Source organism: Crotalus tigris, unplaced genomic scaffold (assembly GCF_016545835.1).
Source record: "Crotalus tigris isolate CLP2741 ecotype Arizona unplaced genomic scaffold, ASM1654583v1 scf7180000017659.2616968, whole genome shotgun sequence".
In the NCBI taxonomy this organism is placed as follows: Eukaryota; Metazoa; Chordata; class Lepidosauria; order Squamata; family Viperidae; genus Crotalus; species Crotalus tigris.
The window spans coordinates 2,532,092-2,545,729 of record NW_024096546.1 but is presented as its reverse complement, the minus strand read 5'-3'; the positions used below and the strand labels follow the sequence as shown (position 1 = coordinate 2,545,729).

The window sequence follows — 13,638 nt, the reverse complement described above, 5'->3', positions numbered from 1 at the left end:
GGTTTATTGCCCAAACTATGAAAGGGTTTGATTTGTCATTGCCCTGGGCTTACCTCTTGGTCTCTCATCCAGATATTCACCAGCATTAACTCTGCTTAGCTAAGGTTGCATAAATCCTGCCAGGTTTTGTAGTGTGTAACAAATCGGAGAGGGGAAAGTGTACCCCTTTCACACCTCCCCTCCAGTGCAGTTTTCCGAACATCCTACCTCAGTCACAGGAATGTGGGACCCCAAATCCCATCACTCTCACCCTCCCAGTTGGGGATGATGGGAGTTGCAGTTGCTCTTCCCCACAGGGAGAAAACTGCTTTGGCAAAGCCTGCCATGATCTCTCGCTTCTCTCTTCTCTCTCTCCCTTCTCCTTCTCTCCTTCTGCTCTCCTTCTCCTCCTCCTTTCTCCTCTTCCTCTCCTCCTTCTTCTTCCCTTTTTCTTCTCCTTCTCCTTCTCTTTTTACTCTCCTTCTCTATTTCCTCTCCTTCTCCTTCTTCCCTCTTTCCTTTTCCTCCTCTTCCTCTGCTTCTCCTTTTTGTCCTTCTTCTTCTTCTTCTTCTTCTTCTTCTTCTTCTTCTTCTTCTTCTTCTTCTTCTTCTTCTTCTTCTTCTTCTTCTTCTTCTTCTTCTTCTTCTTCTTCTTCTTCTTCTTCTTCTTCTGTTTTTCCTCTTTCTTCTTCTCCCACCCTTTCCTTCTCCTTCTCTTCTGCTTTTTTGTCCCCCTCTTCTTCTCCTCTTCTCCTCCTCCTTTTCTTTCTCCTCCTCTCCTTCTTCTCTTTCTCCTCCTCCTCCTCCTCCTCCTCCTCCTCATCCTCCTCCTCCTCCTCTTCTTCTCCTCTACTTCCCCTTCTTCTCTTTCATCTCCTCCGACTCCTCCGTCTCCGTCTCCTTCCCTCTTCCTCCCTCCCCCGGGCTTCTTCCTCCGCTCCCTCTCCCGGCAGAGGGTCGGTCCCGCCAGGCGAGATGCGCAGCTAGACCCTCCCGCCCCCACTCACACACACACTCCCGCCCTGTCCCGCTCCTCGCCCGCAGCTCCGGCCCGGCTTTTCGCTTCGCCCGGACGCACTTCCGAGACCCCGGCGGAGAGAGCGAGAGCCGCAGAAACCCCCCGAAGCGCCTGGCGGCTCCCCACAGCTCTGCGCCGCCGCCGAGCCCCGCCGTTCCTCTTTGGCTGGGCGGTCGGAGCCCTCCGAAGTCCCCGCCGGGCGCGCCCCTCCGCCCTCCCGCCCTCCGGAGCGGCGCAAGCAGGCGATCCCGGCGTCGGGCTGTCGGTCGGTGGGTCGGTGGGTCGGGCAGGCGAGGATGCTCCGGGATCGCGGCAAGAAGAGGGCGCGGCGAGCCACGCCGGCGCTCCGGGACCTGCTGCGTTGACGCGGGCCGGGAGGCATGGCTCGGCGTCGGGGGCGCTCCCCGATGGGATTCCTCGCGAGTCAGGAGCCGCTGCTTTTACTGCTCTGCGCAAACTTCTTTCCCGGTAAGAAGGGGCGGCGTGGAAGGTGTGTGTGTGTGTGTGGGGAAATCTCCCTCTCCTGGTTCTTCTTCTCACCCCCCCCGCCCCCGTGTCCTAACATTCGTGTTGGGAGCGTTCACACAACCCGCGCGGCGCGCCGGCCGAGGGGTGGGGCGGCGGCTTGGAACAAAACTGAGTCCCGCGGGATGGACGTTTTTTTTAAAATCAAGGTTAAAACGTCCAAGCTTCGCACGTTGTGTGACTCGCTAGAGGTGTTAGAAGTGACCCCGGGGCAAGCGCGTCGTGTGAACGTAAAATGACAAAACCGGTTAAAAATGGTGTCTGGCGCTGTCCAAGGTCCCCGGGCACTAAAAAAGGCGCTTTGCTACTTATTTCTCTCCTCCTTCCCCATCCAGCCTCCCCCATCCCTGTTGCTCTTCGCAATGGGGATCATAACGACAGCCCTGCGAGGTGGGCTGGCTGGAGACAGAGAGAAGACTGAGCCAAGGTCACCCCAGCTGCTCATCAAGAAACCAGAACTAGGTTCTCTCCTGTTCATGATGCGTCTCACCTCATGCGTGCAGGGCTTTTCCTGAAGGAAAACAGTGTTCCCTGCAAGGGGAGGGGGGGGGAATTCCCATTTTTATCCTTAAGAGGAAGATCCGGAGATCCAGTGGCTCAGCCAAGGACATCCTGTAGCTCCGTATCCTAGCAAGGCATTTAGGAGGGATGGTTCTGTGCCATTCACACCTGGCAGCCCTGTTTCGTCTGGCATAACCAGAAGGACTTTCCATGAATTTAAGACCAAATAAATAAAAATTACCCCCCTCTTGAATAATGATAAACTGGGAACCATCTCCGCTGTATTCATAACCATCGCATTAAAAAAAAAAATGAGGTGGCTTTTTGCAGACAGTGTGCTAAACAATGATTCACCCTAACCCTGATTTCTGGTGCTTCCCCCCTGTGGCTTAGCTTGCGGTGCAGCTGTTTTGGCCAGCTGAACTAGGATTCGGAGGAGGGTGCACACTCGGACTATGGGTGAGGGTTCGGTGTGTTGTGTGAATGTGGCACATTGACTTTTAGCCAGAGATCCGGTTCTATAGTAGACCAGCCTAGAATCAACCAGAGGGTTTTTTTTGGGGGGGGGGGGTATTGATTCTAGGTTTCCCACCCTGCAAGGCAATTTATAGTAGCATCCTTTGGCATTTGAGGTGGAGGCCACGGAGGTGAAATGAATTCCCATCAATAGCTCTGATTCATTGTAATTTCAAGTACACACCGAGGAAGAAGGGGTGAGACAGTGAGTTGGAGAGCAATTTAAAATGTACTCATTAGTTTACGAGTATTACTCATGGGATTCTTCGGACAATTAGTAAGTTTGCCATAGTTATCAATCTTCGCTTAGGAAAGCTTAGAGATGTTCAGATTCACTAGGTGGGTTAGGCTGCATCAATCTTTGCTCAATAATAATAATAATAATAATAATAATAATAATAACAACAACAACAACAACAACAACAACAATAATAATAGAGTTGGAAGGGACCTTGGAGGTCTTCTAGTCCAACCCTCTACTCAGGCATGTCAAACACAAGGCCCGGGGGCCGGATGCGGCCCGTGAAGTAGTTTCATGTGTCCTGCGAAGCCATCCTGGAAACAGTGAGGGAACGGCCCCCGCTGCCTTGGCCCTGGCCCAGGCCGGACAGAAGCCAATGTACAATTTTGTGGTGGCCATCAGTGCTGAAATGCATTCAGTCTTAGCTCCACAAGGCCGTCTGGAAACAGCGAGGAGCCAGCCCCTGCCGCGTTGGCCCTGTCCCCTGGGTGCATGCTGGGGAGGGGTCACCCTTTGTGAGGAATGAAGAAATGGACCATGCCTTGGTGCTTGTCCCGGTCCCACCCCCTTCTGCCAGAGACCCTCAGATCTGTCCCACTCCTGCCCAGGCCCCCACAGGCACCCTTGACGCGAATGATGTAGAGCTGGCCATGCTCACCCAGTAGGCCACACCCACTCCATCCACACTTACCCAGTAGGCCGCACCCCTCCCCCAGCCTCCCCCCCCCGAGGGCAACTGCAATGCTGATGCAGCCTTCAATGAAATTGAGTTTGACACCCCTGCTCTATACCATTTCAGACAAATGGCTGTCCAGTCTCTTCTTAAAAACTTCCAGTGTTGGAGCATTCACCACTTCTGGAGGCAGATTGTTCCACTGGTTAATTGTTCTTTCGAGAAGTTTCTCCTTAGTTCTAAGTTGCTTCTTTCTTTGGTTAGTTTCCATCCGTTGCTTCTTGTCCTGCCTTCAGGTGCTTTGGAGAAAAGCTGGACTCCCTCTTCTTTGGGGTAGCCCCTGAGATATTGGAACACTACTATCACGTCATCCTTCATCCTTCTCCTCATTAAACAGCCAGCAGTGGTTGGCAAAAATCTCCTGCAACAGAGGATGGCCATGGTCAGGTAATTAAAAAACTTTACTCCTGTAAAGTTCACTTAGTGTAGGTCAGGGGTAGGCAACCTTGGCTCTTTTACGATTCGTGGACTTCAATTCCCAGAATTCCTGAGCCAGCATGGCTCAGCTTGGAAACCTCTCCCTTTCCTCTCAGCGCAGCTGGCTCAGGAATTCTGGGAGTTGAAGTCCACGAGTCATAAAGTGGCCTAGGCTAGGCCAGAGGTAGGCAACCTCAGCTCTTTTATGACTCGTGGACTTCAACTCCCAGAATTCGTGAGCCAGCCATGCTGAGGGAAAAGGGAGAAGTTTCCATGCTGAGCCATGCTGGCTCAGGAATTCTGGGAGTTGAAGTCCACGAGTCATAAAAGAGCCAAGGTTGCCTACCCCTGGTGTAGGGGGAATGACCTTGAAGGGGAGGGTCTCTTACCAAGGCAACAGACAGACCAGAGGGGCCTCAACCCCAGCCAAGGAAGTAATTTGGCAAAGTGTCTCAGATTAAGCCCCTCCCTGGTTCACAGGGAGATAAAGGACGGGAGGAGGGATACACATTCAAACTTAGGAGTTTCTGTTACTATCACTTTACAATAAAACTACAGATAGTCCTTGGCCATTTGTTTAGTGACCGTTGGAAGTTACTAGGGCGTTGGAAAAAGTGACTTATTAGCATTTTTCACACTTATGACCCATGCAGCCTCCCCATGGTCAGGTAATTAAAATTTGGATGCTTGGCAACTGGTTCCTATTTACGGCTCTTTCAGTGTCCCAGGGTCATGACCTTCAGACCAGCCAAATCAGTGGGGAAGCCAGATCCATTTTACAGGTGTGTGACTAACAACTGCAGTGATTCACCTAATAATTGTGTCAAGCAAGGTCGCAAAATGAGGCAAAATTCACTTAACAGCTATCTCTCTTAGCAATGGAAATTTTGGGCTCCATTGTGGTCGTAAGCTGAGGACTACCTGACTTTTTTTTTTAAGTCTGTTTTGTTGGGTGGATGCTGATCTCCCCCCTCAAAAACTACAGAGCAGCTGAGGAAAACCTCCTACCCCAGAGCATGTGCAGAATTCATTTGGGGTTGAGAAGCAAGCCACTTCCCTTTCAGACCTAAAGGTATCCCACAGGCAAAGAGCATATTAAGAGTGCAGGGTTTATTCTTAATCTGTGACCCAAACCAGTGGAACCAGTGGAACAGCCTGCCTCCAGACGCGGTGAATGCTCCAACACTGGAAGTTTTTAAGAAGAGACTGGACAGCCATTTGTCCGAAATGGTATAGGGTTTCCTGCCTGAGCAGGGGGTTGGACTAGATGACCTCCAAGATCCCTTCCAACTTTATTGTTGTTGTTGTTGTTATTATTATTATTATTATTATGACCCAGATTGTTGGGGGCAATGTAAAATATATATATATACATTGCTTACTGGTGTACACTGCTTAGAGAGTGCTTGCACTTAAAGCAGTATATAAGTCTCATAAATAAATAAATAAATAATAATAATAATAATTATTATTATTATGGATGGATCATCGCACAGTCAGCCAGATGTTCAGACTGGATTTGGCATTTTGTCTACCTATCGAGTCCTTACCCAGGACCTGGGATAGGCAGATGTGGATGTTTGATGGTATTACAGGTATCGTCGCAGGATGGAAGCAGTTCCTAGTAAGGCTGCCTTTTGCAATTGACTAATAGCGAATTTGTCAATGCCAATGGTGTTCAAGTGGTGCTCCAGTTGTTTTGGGATTGCACCCAAGGAGCCTATGACTATTGGTACTACCCTTGCTTGCTTTGCCACAGTCTTTCTATTTCTATTTGTAGGTCTTTGTATTTTGTTATCTTCTCCAGTTCTTTCTCTTCTATTCTGCTATCTCCAGGCACTGCCACGTCCACTATCCAGACTTTTTTGTCTTTCTTATCGACAATTGTTAAGTCTGGGGTGTTATCTTGCAGGTGCTTGTCTGTTTGAATTCTGAAGTCCCAGAGCAGTTCAGTTTTATCATTTTCTATGACTTTCTCTATTTTATGATCCCACCAGTTTTTGCTTACAGGCAAATGATATTTTTCTGATTCTGGATTATTATTATTATTATGGATTATTATTATTATCATTATCATTATCATTAAACTTGGCTAACCCTGAATAACATCCATTGTTCCCATCTTCCCAGGCAAACATGTCCTGTGAATGCAGACTGAGATGCTTCTCTTTGGTTGCAAACCTATCAGAAGGGAAGATTTGAACGCCCTCTTTTTTTTCCCTTTTTTTATTTTTCCGATTTCCCTTAACAGGGTTTATCCCTATTGTACGAACGCATCCGTGAGCACCAACTGGCAGTCAAAAGGCATGATGAAAATTCTCTAATTTCACAACATACGGACAGATTTAACCACACTTTCAATTGGGAAAATGTGACCATCCTAGACCAGGCCACATCCCAAAATGCCAGGGAGTTTCTAGAAGCCTGGCACGCTGACAAATCAGCCATCAACAGACACATAGACGTTAACAACATCTACAGACAGGAGAAAAAGACTTTAGCCACTCTCCACCAGCAATCAGCACTCAGACTAGCCTAGATTAACTCCAAGGTCAACTTCAGACCAACAATCAAGTAAGCAAGACCCCAGTCAAGAAGAGCTATTAGTAAACAGCCCAATTGAAGAATCCATAAGACAGGGGTCTTCAAACTTGGCCCTTTTATGACTTGTGGATGTCAACTCCCAGAATTCCTCAGCCGGTGTGCCTGGCTGAGGAATTCTGGGAGTTGAAGTCCACAAGTCATAAAAGGGCCAAGTTTGAAGACCTCTGCCCTAAGATCACTTCCACCCACCCAGGCAGGCAAGACACTAGATAAACCTACAGCAAACCACACTCCTTACTAGCACTGATGATGTTACCTAGTTAGGGTAATGAAATGTCTGCAAGAAAACAAGCAAGCTCAGAGAGCACCAAGAACTTCTCAAGGATGATTTGCATCAGAACAGAATAACAGAGTTGGAAGGTACCTTGAAGGTCTTCTAGTCCACCCCCCCCCCCGCTCAAGCAGGAGACCTGTATATTCCAGATGAAGGACTGTCCAGTCTCTTCTTAAAAACCTCTAGCAAGCTGTTCCACTGATTAATCGTTCTCATTGTTAGGAAATTTCTCCTTAGTTCCAGGTTGCTCCTCTCTTTGGTTAGTTTCCATCCGTTGCTTCTTGTCCTGCCTTCAGGCACTTTGGAGAATAGCTTGACTCCCTCTTCTTTGGGGCAGCCCCTGAGATATTAGAACACTGCTATCATGTCCCCCCTCGTCCTTCTCTTCATAAAACTAGAAATACCCAATTCCAGCAACTGTTCGTTATATGTTTTAGCCTCCAGTCCCCTAATCATCTTTGTTGCTCTTCTCTGTACTCTTTCTAGAGTCTCAACATCTTTTTTACATCGTGGTGACCAAAACTGGATGCAGTATTCCAAGTGTGGCCTTACCAAGGCATTGTAAAGTGGTATTAATACTTCACGTGGTCTTGATTCTATCCCTCTGTTAATGCAGCCCAACACTGTGTTGGCCTTTTTGGCAGCTGCAGAACACGGCTGGCTCATATTTAGGTGATTGTCCACTAGGACTCCGAGATCCCTCTCACAGTTTATTTATTTATTTTTATTTATTTTTATTTATTTATGAGACTTATATACCGCTTTAAGTGCAAGCACTCTCTAAGCGGTGTACACCAGTAAGCAATGTATACATATATTTACATTGCCCCCAACAATCTGGGTCCTCATTTTACCTACCCCGGAAGGATGGAAGGCTGAGTCAACCTTGAGCCGGTGAGACTTGAACCGCTGACCTGCTGAACACAGTCAGCTAAAGTGGCCTGCAGTACTGCACTCTAACTGCTGCGCCACCTCGGCTACAGTTGCTACTATTGAGCAAGGTACCCCTTATTAAAATAGACATACCCAATTCCTGCAACCTTTCTTCATACATTTTAGCATCCATCATCCTATAATCCCTGTATATTTGGAATATTCAGAAAAATATAGCTCTTTTGCAAGGGTCTTTATCTTCAAAAACAATTGCAGAATAGATAGATGGAGATGGATAATGGCTCGAGGTAACCCTTGGCTTTATCCTCTGAGCTGTGTTGCCATCACCAAATTTGAGCCTGTAGTAGCCTAGGAAGATTTCTTTGATTTTTCCAGACATTATTTATTTCTCTTTCCCCCTTCCATTAGTCTCTTAATGTAACCTGTCCAAGCTTTGCTGATGCGGCAATAACAGCTGTAGTGAGGATGGTCCCTGGGGCCTGGGGTCTGTTTCCTCTGGAGTAATCTCATCAGCGTTAATGAGATGGCTTTTCCTGGGCATACTCTGCCCAACGATGGTCCTCCCTCCTCTCTGTAGGAGTCGCCCCCCCTTCCTTACTCATGGGTAGCGACCACAACTAACACATTTTATTAGAAGGTATTTATCAGAAGCTTATTAGGAGTTGGAAAAAAGAGTCTACCTCATTCCTTCTGATTTCTCTCTCCTTCTGTGTTCAGTTTTCTTGGTACAGATAACTGAATTCTCATTCTGAAGGGTGGGAGAGGGTTTTTTGGGTGGGGTTGGGGTTTTTTTTTTTTGATGCTTTTCATTTTTAAGGCAGCAGAAAGGGAATGTGTGGCCTTGGCAGTTTCTGAGCAAGACAAGGCTGGGCTTTGAATATTTATTTACATTGTCCTGTTCCTGCCCTCCCTCTTCCCTCCCTCCCCCCCACCCAATGAAAGGCAGTTCAGAGAGTTCCTTTATTAGCAGGGCAGCCGTAGCTACCAACTTTTCAAGCCCTGACTCAGAAGGTGCTCTTGCTGGAAAAAAAATGGGAGGGAGGGAGGGAGGGAGGAAAGAAGGAAGGAAGGAAGGAAGGAAGGAAGGGGAGATGGAAAGGAGACAGGAAGAAGAAAGAAAGGAGAAAGGGGAGAAAAAGAAAGAAAGAAAGAAAGAAAGAAAGAAAGAAAGAAAGAAAGAAAGAAAGAAAGAAAGAAAAAGAGAGAGGGGGAGATGGGAAGAAGTAATGAGAGAAGAAAGGAAGGAGAAGGGAGAATGGGGAGAGGGAAGGAAGGAGAGATGAAAAGGAAGGAAGGAGATGGGAAAGCGATAGGAAGAAGGAAGAAAGGGAAAAGAAGGGGGAGAAAAAAGAAAGAAAGAAAGGAAGGAAGGAAGGAAGGAAGGAAGGAAGGAAGGAAGGAAGGAAGGAAGGAAGGAAGAAAGGAAGATGGGAAGAAGTAACAAGGGAAGAAAGGAAGGAGAGGGGAGAATGGAAAAAGGGGAGGAAGAAGAGAGGGAAGGAAAGAGAGATTAAAAGAAGGAAGGAGACGGGAAACAGATAGGAAGAAGGAAGAAAGGAAGAAGAAGGGGAAAGAAAGAAAGGAAAGAAAGAGAAAGAAAGAAAGAAAGAAAGAAAGAAAGAAAGAAAGAAAGAAAGAAAGAAAGAAAGAAAGAGAGGGGGGCATGGGAAGAAGTAATGAGGGAAGAAAGGAAGGAAGGAAGGAAGGAAGGAAGGAAGGAAGGAAGGAAGGAAGGAAGGGAGGGAGGGAGGGAGGGAGGGAGGGAGGGAGATGGACTGAGAATGGCAATTATGTCAAAAGAACCCTGCGTTGGAAATCCTTCTTGATTCTCCCTAGATTGGCCAGCTGTTTTGGGATGTTGTCACTTGCCTCCCGCTTCCCATTTGCAAAGCCATGTTCACTTAGGGTCAATATAGATCTAGCCGTGATTCTCTCTTTATGTTGCATGAGCTTTTCGGCATATTTGATGAGTCTTGAGAGTGGATTTTTGTAAGGGGCTCCCAATATTTGGTTCCCAATCAAACGCTGCAGCTTGGAAACCTCGCCAAAATGCCCCGTGTCACAATTTCCTTCTGGGGTGGGTGAGTAAAGATGGATTATATGGGCCTAAAGCTAGGTGAACTCTGACTCTGTTGCACCAAACCAGCTTTTTGTAAGTTAGGAGTTGCACTGCTTCCCCATTACAGCTTCACACTCACTGAATCCACTGCCAGTGTCAGTAGCCACAACTGTTTTGTGCTGCAGAGAGTGACAAGCACTGAATGGATCTTTCCAGAACAAGGCAAGCACCTGTCTGGACCCTGCGTTGCTTTTCAGCGGCTATTTGAACAACGGAAATTGTGTTATTTTCCTGGTTGGTTCAGATAACAGCACTTCAGATTGGCAGTTCTGAATGGATTCTTCCCTGTCAGGAAAACACGAAATTGGCCAAGGAGAAAAGCTTTAGTCCAAGAGCTGTGTTTGTGTGTGTGTATTATTTGGCAGACTCTCCACTTTGACCCACTTTATTTCACACTTGCAACCAGTGCTTTTTTTGTAAGAAAAAAGGTGCCGGAACTCACATTAATCTTTTATTAAAATAATTATATATTCAGTTCTTAGCAGTGGTTGTGAAGTAATTAGTATTTTTTTTTTCATTTTTAAATTTGGGGTCACACTTTTACACTAAACATTTAAAAAAGATTTTCAATTCGCCAACGGTTTTTTAAAATAAAGAAATCATTTACCTTTCGCACGTAATCAATCACTATACACACACCCACACACGTTAGTTGTGTAACGAAACATAACGGTTGCCGCCCACAGTAAGCACTCAGCGCAGCGACCACACAACCAATCAGAAGCTGAGCAGTGCTACAAGCTGAGCAGCGCCACCACAACCAGTATGGATGAAGTACGCATGCATCGGACTCGACACGCAAGCAGCCGGCATGCATCGTTTTAATGATTTTGCCGCCGACCTTTCTGAGACCTTTCCCATAGCTGCACCCTTGCCAATAACCAGTTTATTCAACTCTGTAAGCTTTGTATCTATCTGGGATCACTTCCTGCAGCTAACATAGTTTCATTGAGCCAAGATTATTTAAACCAGGGCTTTTTTTCTCATAGAACGCCCAGAACGGAGTTCCAGCACCTTTTTTGGATGGAACCTTGTAGGGTAGGCAAGGCGGGTTGTATGACGTGTGTGAGTTCTGGCACCTTTTTTTTTAAAGCACTGATTTAAACCATGGTTTGTTGAATAAGACAAGGTGGCAAGGATCAGACATCACACTAAGCCAAAACAAAATAAGCCACTCTTATGGCTTAGTAACAGGTTCCCCAATATTGAATCCATCAAGATCTCACTTTCCCCTTTAAAAAGAGAGCTAGTTTGGTGTAGTACAGGGGTAGGCAACCTTAGCTCTTTTATGACTCGTGGACTTCAACTCCCAGAATTCCTGAGCCAGCATGGCTCAGCTTGGAAACCTCTCCCTTTCCTCTCAGCATGGCTGGCTCAGGAATTCTGGGAGTTGAAGTCCACGAGTCATAAAAGAGCCAAGGTTGCCTACCCCTGGTGTAGTGATTAAGGCGCCAGGCTGGAGATCAGGAGACTGTGAGTTCTAGTCCAACCTTAAGCATGAAAGTTGACTGGGTGACCTTGGGCCAATCACCAGGAGACAGTGAGTGCTAGTCCCACCTTAGGTATGAAAACTGGCTAGGTGATTTTAGACCTATCACAAGGAGATGGTGAGTTCTAGTGGCCGCATTAGGTATGAAAGCTGGCTGGGTGACTTTGGGCCAGTCCCTCTCTCTCTTGCAGGGGGTTGTTGTGGGGAAAATAGGAGGGGGAAAGGAGTATTGTGTATTTTCACTGCCTTAGGTTACTTATAAAATAATAAAGTCAGGGTCTAATACATCTAATAAATCAAGTCTAATAAATAAATAAAAGAAATGTGACAAGCCGTGTTTATCATAAGGAGTAGTTTCCCCAATGATTTCAAAATGTGTTTAAGTTGGGTACTTAGTACAGTATCGGAATCCAGCCTACTTTTCAGCTTAAAGTTGCTGCTTTCTTTTGAATAACCAGAATGTAGAACCGCTTCCAAAAAAGTAAAAAAGAAAAACAATACACATGGAAAGGAGAAGCATTCTCTGTACTCTAGAAAGAGTACAGAGAAGAGCAACAAAGATGATTAGGGGACTGGAGGCTAAAGCACATAAGGAATGGTTGCTGGAATTGGGTATGTCTAGTTTAATGAAGAGAAGGACAAGGGGGGACATGATAGCAGTCTTCCAGTCTCTCAGGGGCTGCCACAAAGAAGAGGGAGTCCAGCTATTCTCCAAAGCGCCTGAAGGCAGGACAAGAAGCAACAGATGGAAACTAGTCAAGGAGATAAGCAACCTGGAACTAAGGAGAAACTTCCTGACAGTTAGAACAATTAACCAGTGGAACCACCTGCCTCCAGAAGCGGTGAATGCTCCAACACTGGAAGTTTTTAAGACGAGACCGGACAGCCATTTGTCTGAAATGGTATAGTGTTTCCTGCCTGAGCAGGGGGCTGGACTAAATGACCTCCAATGTCCCTTTCAACTTTATTATTATTATTATTATTATTATTATTATTATTATTAGTAGTAGTAGTAGTAGTAGTAGTAGTAGTAGTAGTAATAGTAGTAGTAAATTAAATCAGTATCTGCCACATCGCTTCAGTTGAAGCCATCACTAAGTGGCTGCCACAAAGAAGAGGGGGTCAGCTTATTCTCCAAAGCACCTGAAGGCAGGAGAAGAAGCAACAGATGGAAACTGATCAAGGAGAGAAGCAACCTGGAATTAAGGAGAAATTTCCTGACAGTGAGAACAATTAACCAGTGGAACGGCTTCCCTCCAGAAGTTGTGGGTGTTCCATCACTGGAGGCTTTGTCTGAAATGGTATAGATTTCCTGCCTGAGCAGGGGTTAGACGAGAAGACCTCCAAGGTCTCTTACCAGCTGTCTTCTTCTATTATTCTGCTAGCTATATTTATTTATTTATTTATTTATGAGACTTATATACCGCTTTTAAGTGCAAGCACTCTCTAAGCGGTGTACACCAGTAAGCAATGTATGTATGTATATATATATATATATATATATATATATATATATATATATATTTACATTGCCCCCAACAATCTGGGTCCTCGTTTTACCTACCCCGGAAGGATGGAAGGCTGAGTCAACCTTGAGCCGGTGAGATTTGAACCGCTGACCTGCTGAACACAGTCAGCTAAAGTGGCCTGCAGTACTGCACCCTAACTGCTGCGCTTACCTCGGCTCTTCAAATATTAAGATTTGTGTCATGTATAGATCCTATGGATTTCTCTTTTCTCCACAGCCTTTGGCCACGTAGAAACACGGGTGCATGCTGAAGAACGTCTCCTGAAGAAACTGTTCTCTGGATACAACAAATGGTCTAGGCCAGTGGCTAATATTTCTGATGTGGTCATCGTGCGTTTTGGATTGTCCATTGCTCAGCTTATAGATGTTGTAAGTATGGCTGGAATTAAATCTGGGAGGCTCTTTGGTTAGCGTGGTGAGAAATGATCTCTCTTCTCAAAAGTTTTAATTTTTAAGTGCACCTTCTCACAAAAACCAGAAATCCAACATGGAAGTAGCACATGAGGATCAGAACATTAATTAAAGCAATATATCTCAACTTGGGCAACTTGAAAATGTGTGGACTTCAACTCCCAGAATTCCTCAGCCAGCAAGGCTGGCCAGGGAATTCTGGGAGTTGAAGTCTACACATCCTCAAGTTGCCAAAGAATATTGTTAGAGTGTTAGAATATCACTCTAGAATTGGTACAATTCAATGTCTTGATGAACGCAACATCCACAATGTAGTATTTCCCCCCCAAAAAGTACTATTAAAAAATAAAGTTTGGCTCTGATTGAATTGGATTCTTGGTAGAATCTAT

At 46.0% G+C, this 13,638-nt stretch overlaps 1 protein-coding gene across 2 annotated transcripts in view; it reads left to right on the top strand.

The window, feature by feature from the left end:
- The first annotated feature begins 987 nt into the window (after nucleotides 1-987).
- The window catches only part of CHRNA4 (cholinergic receptor nicotinic alpha 4 subunit), a 69,570-nt gene continuing 56,919 nt past the window's right edge, over nucleotides 988-13,638 (top strand). The window contains exons 1-2 of one of the 2 annotated variants that reach the window (XM_039335797.1): nucleotides 1,277-1,465; nucleotides 13,056-13,207. In XM_039335797.1, the coding sequence (XP_039191731.1) occupies nucleotides 1,378-1,465; nucleotides 13,056-13,207 (240 nt within the window). In that variant the 5' untranslated portion in view covers nucleotides 1,277-1,377. Of the gene's footprint in view, nucleotides 1,466-13,055; nucleotides 13,208-13,638 lie in introns of both variants that reach the window. The other variant, XM_039335798.1, reaches the window with a different exon arrangement.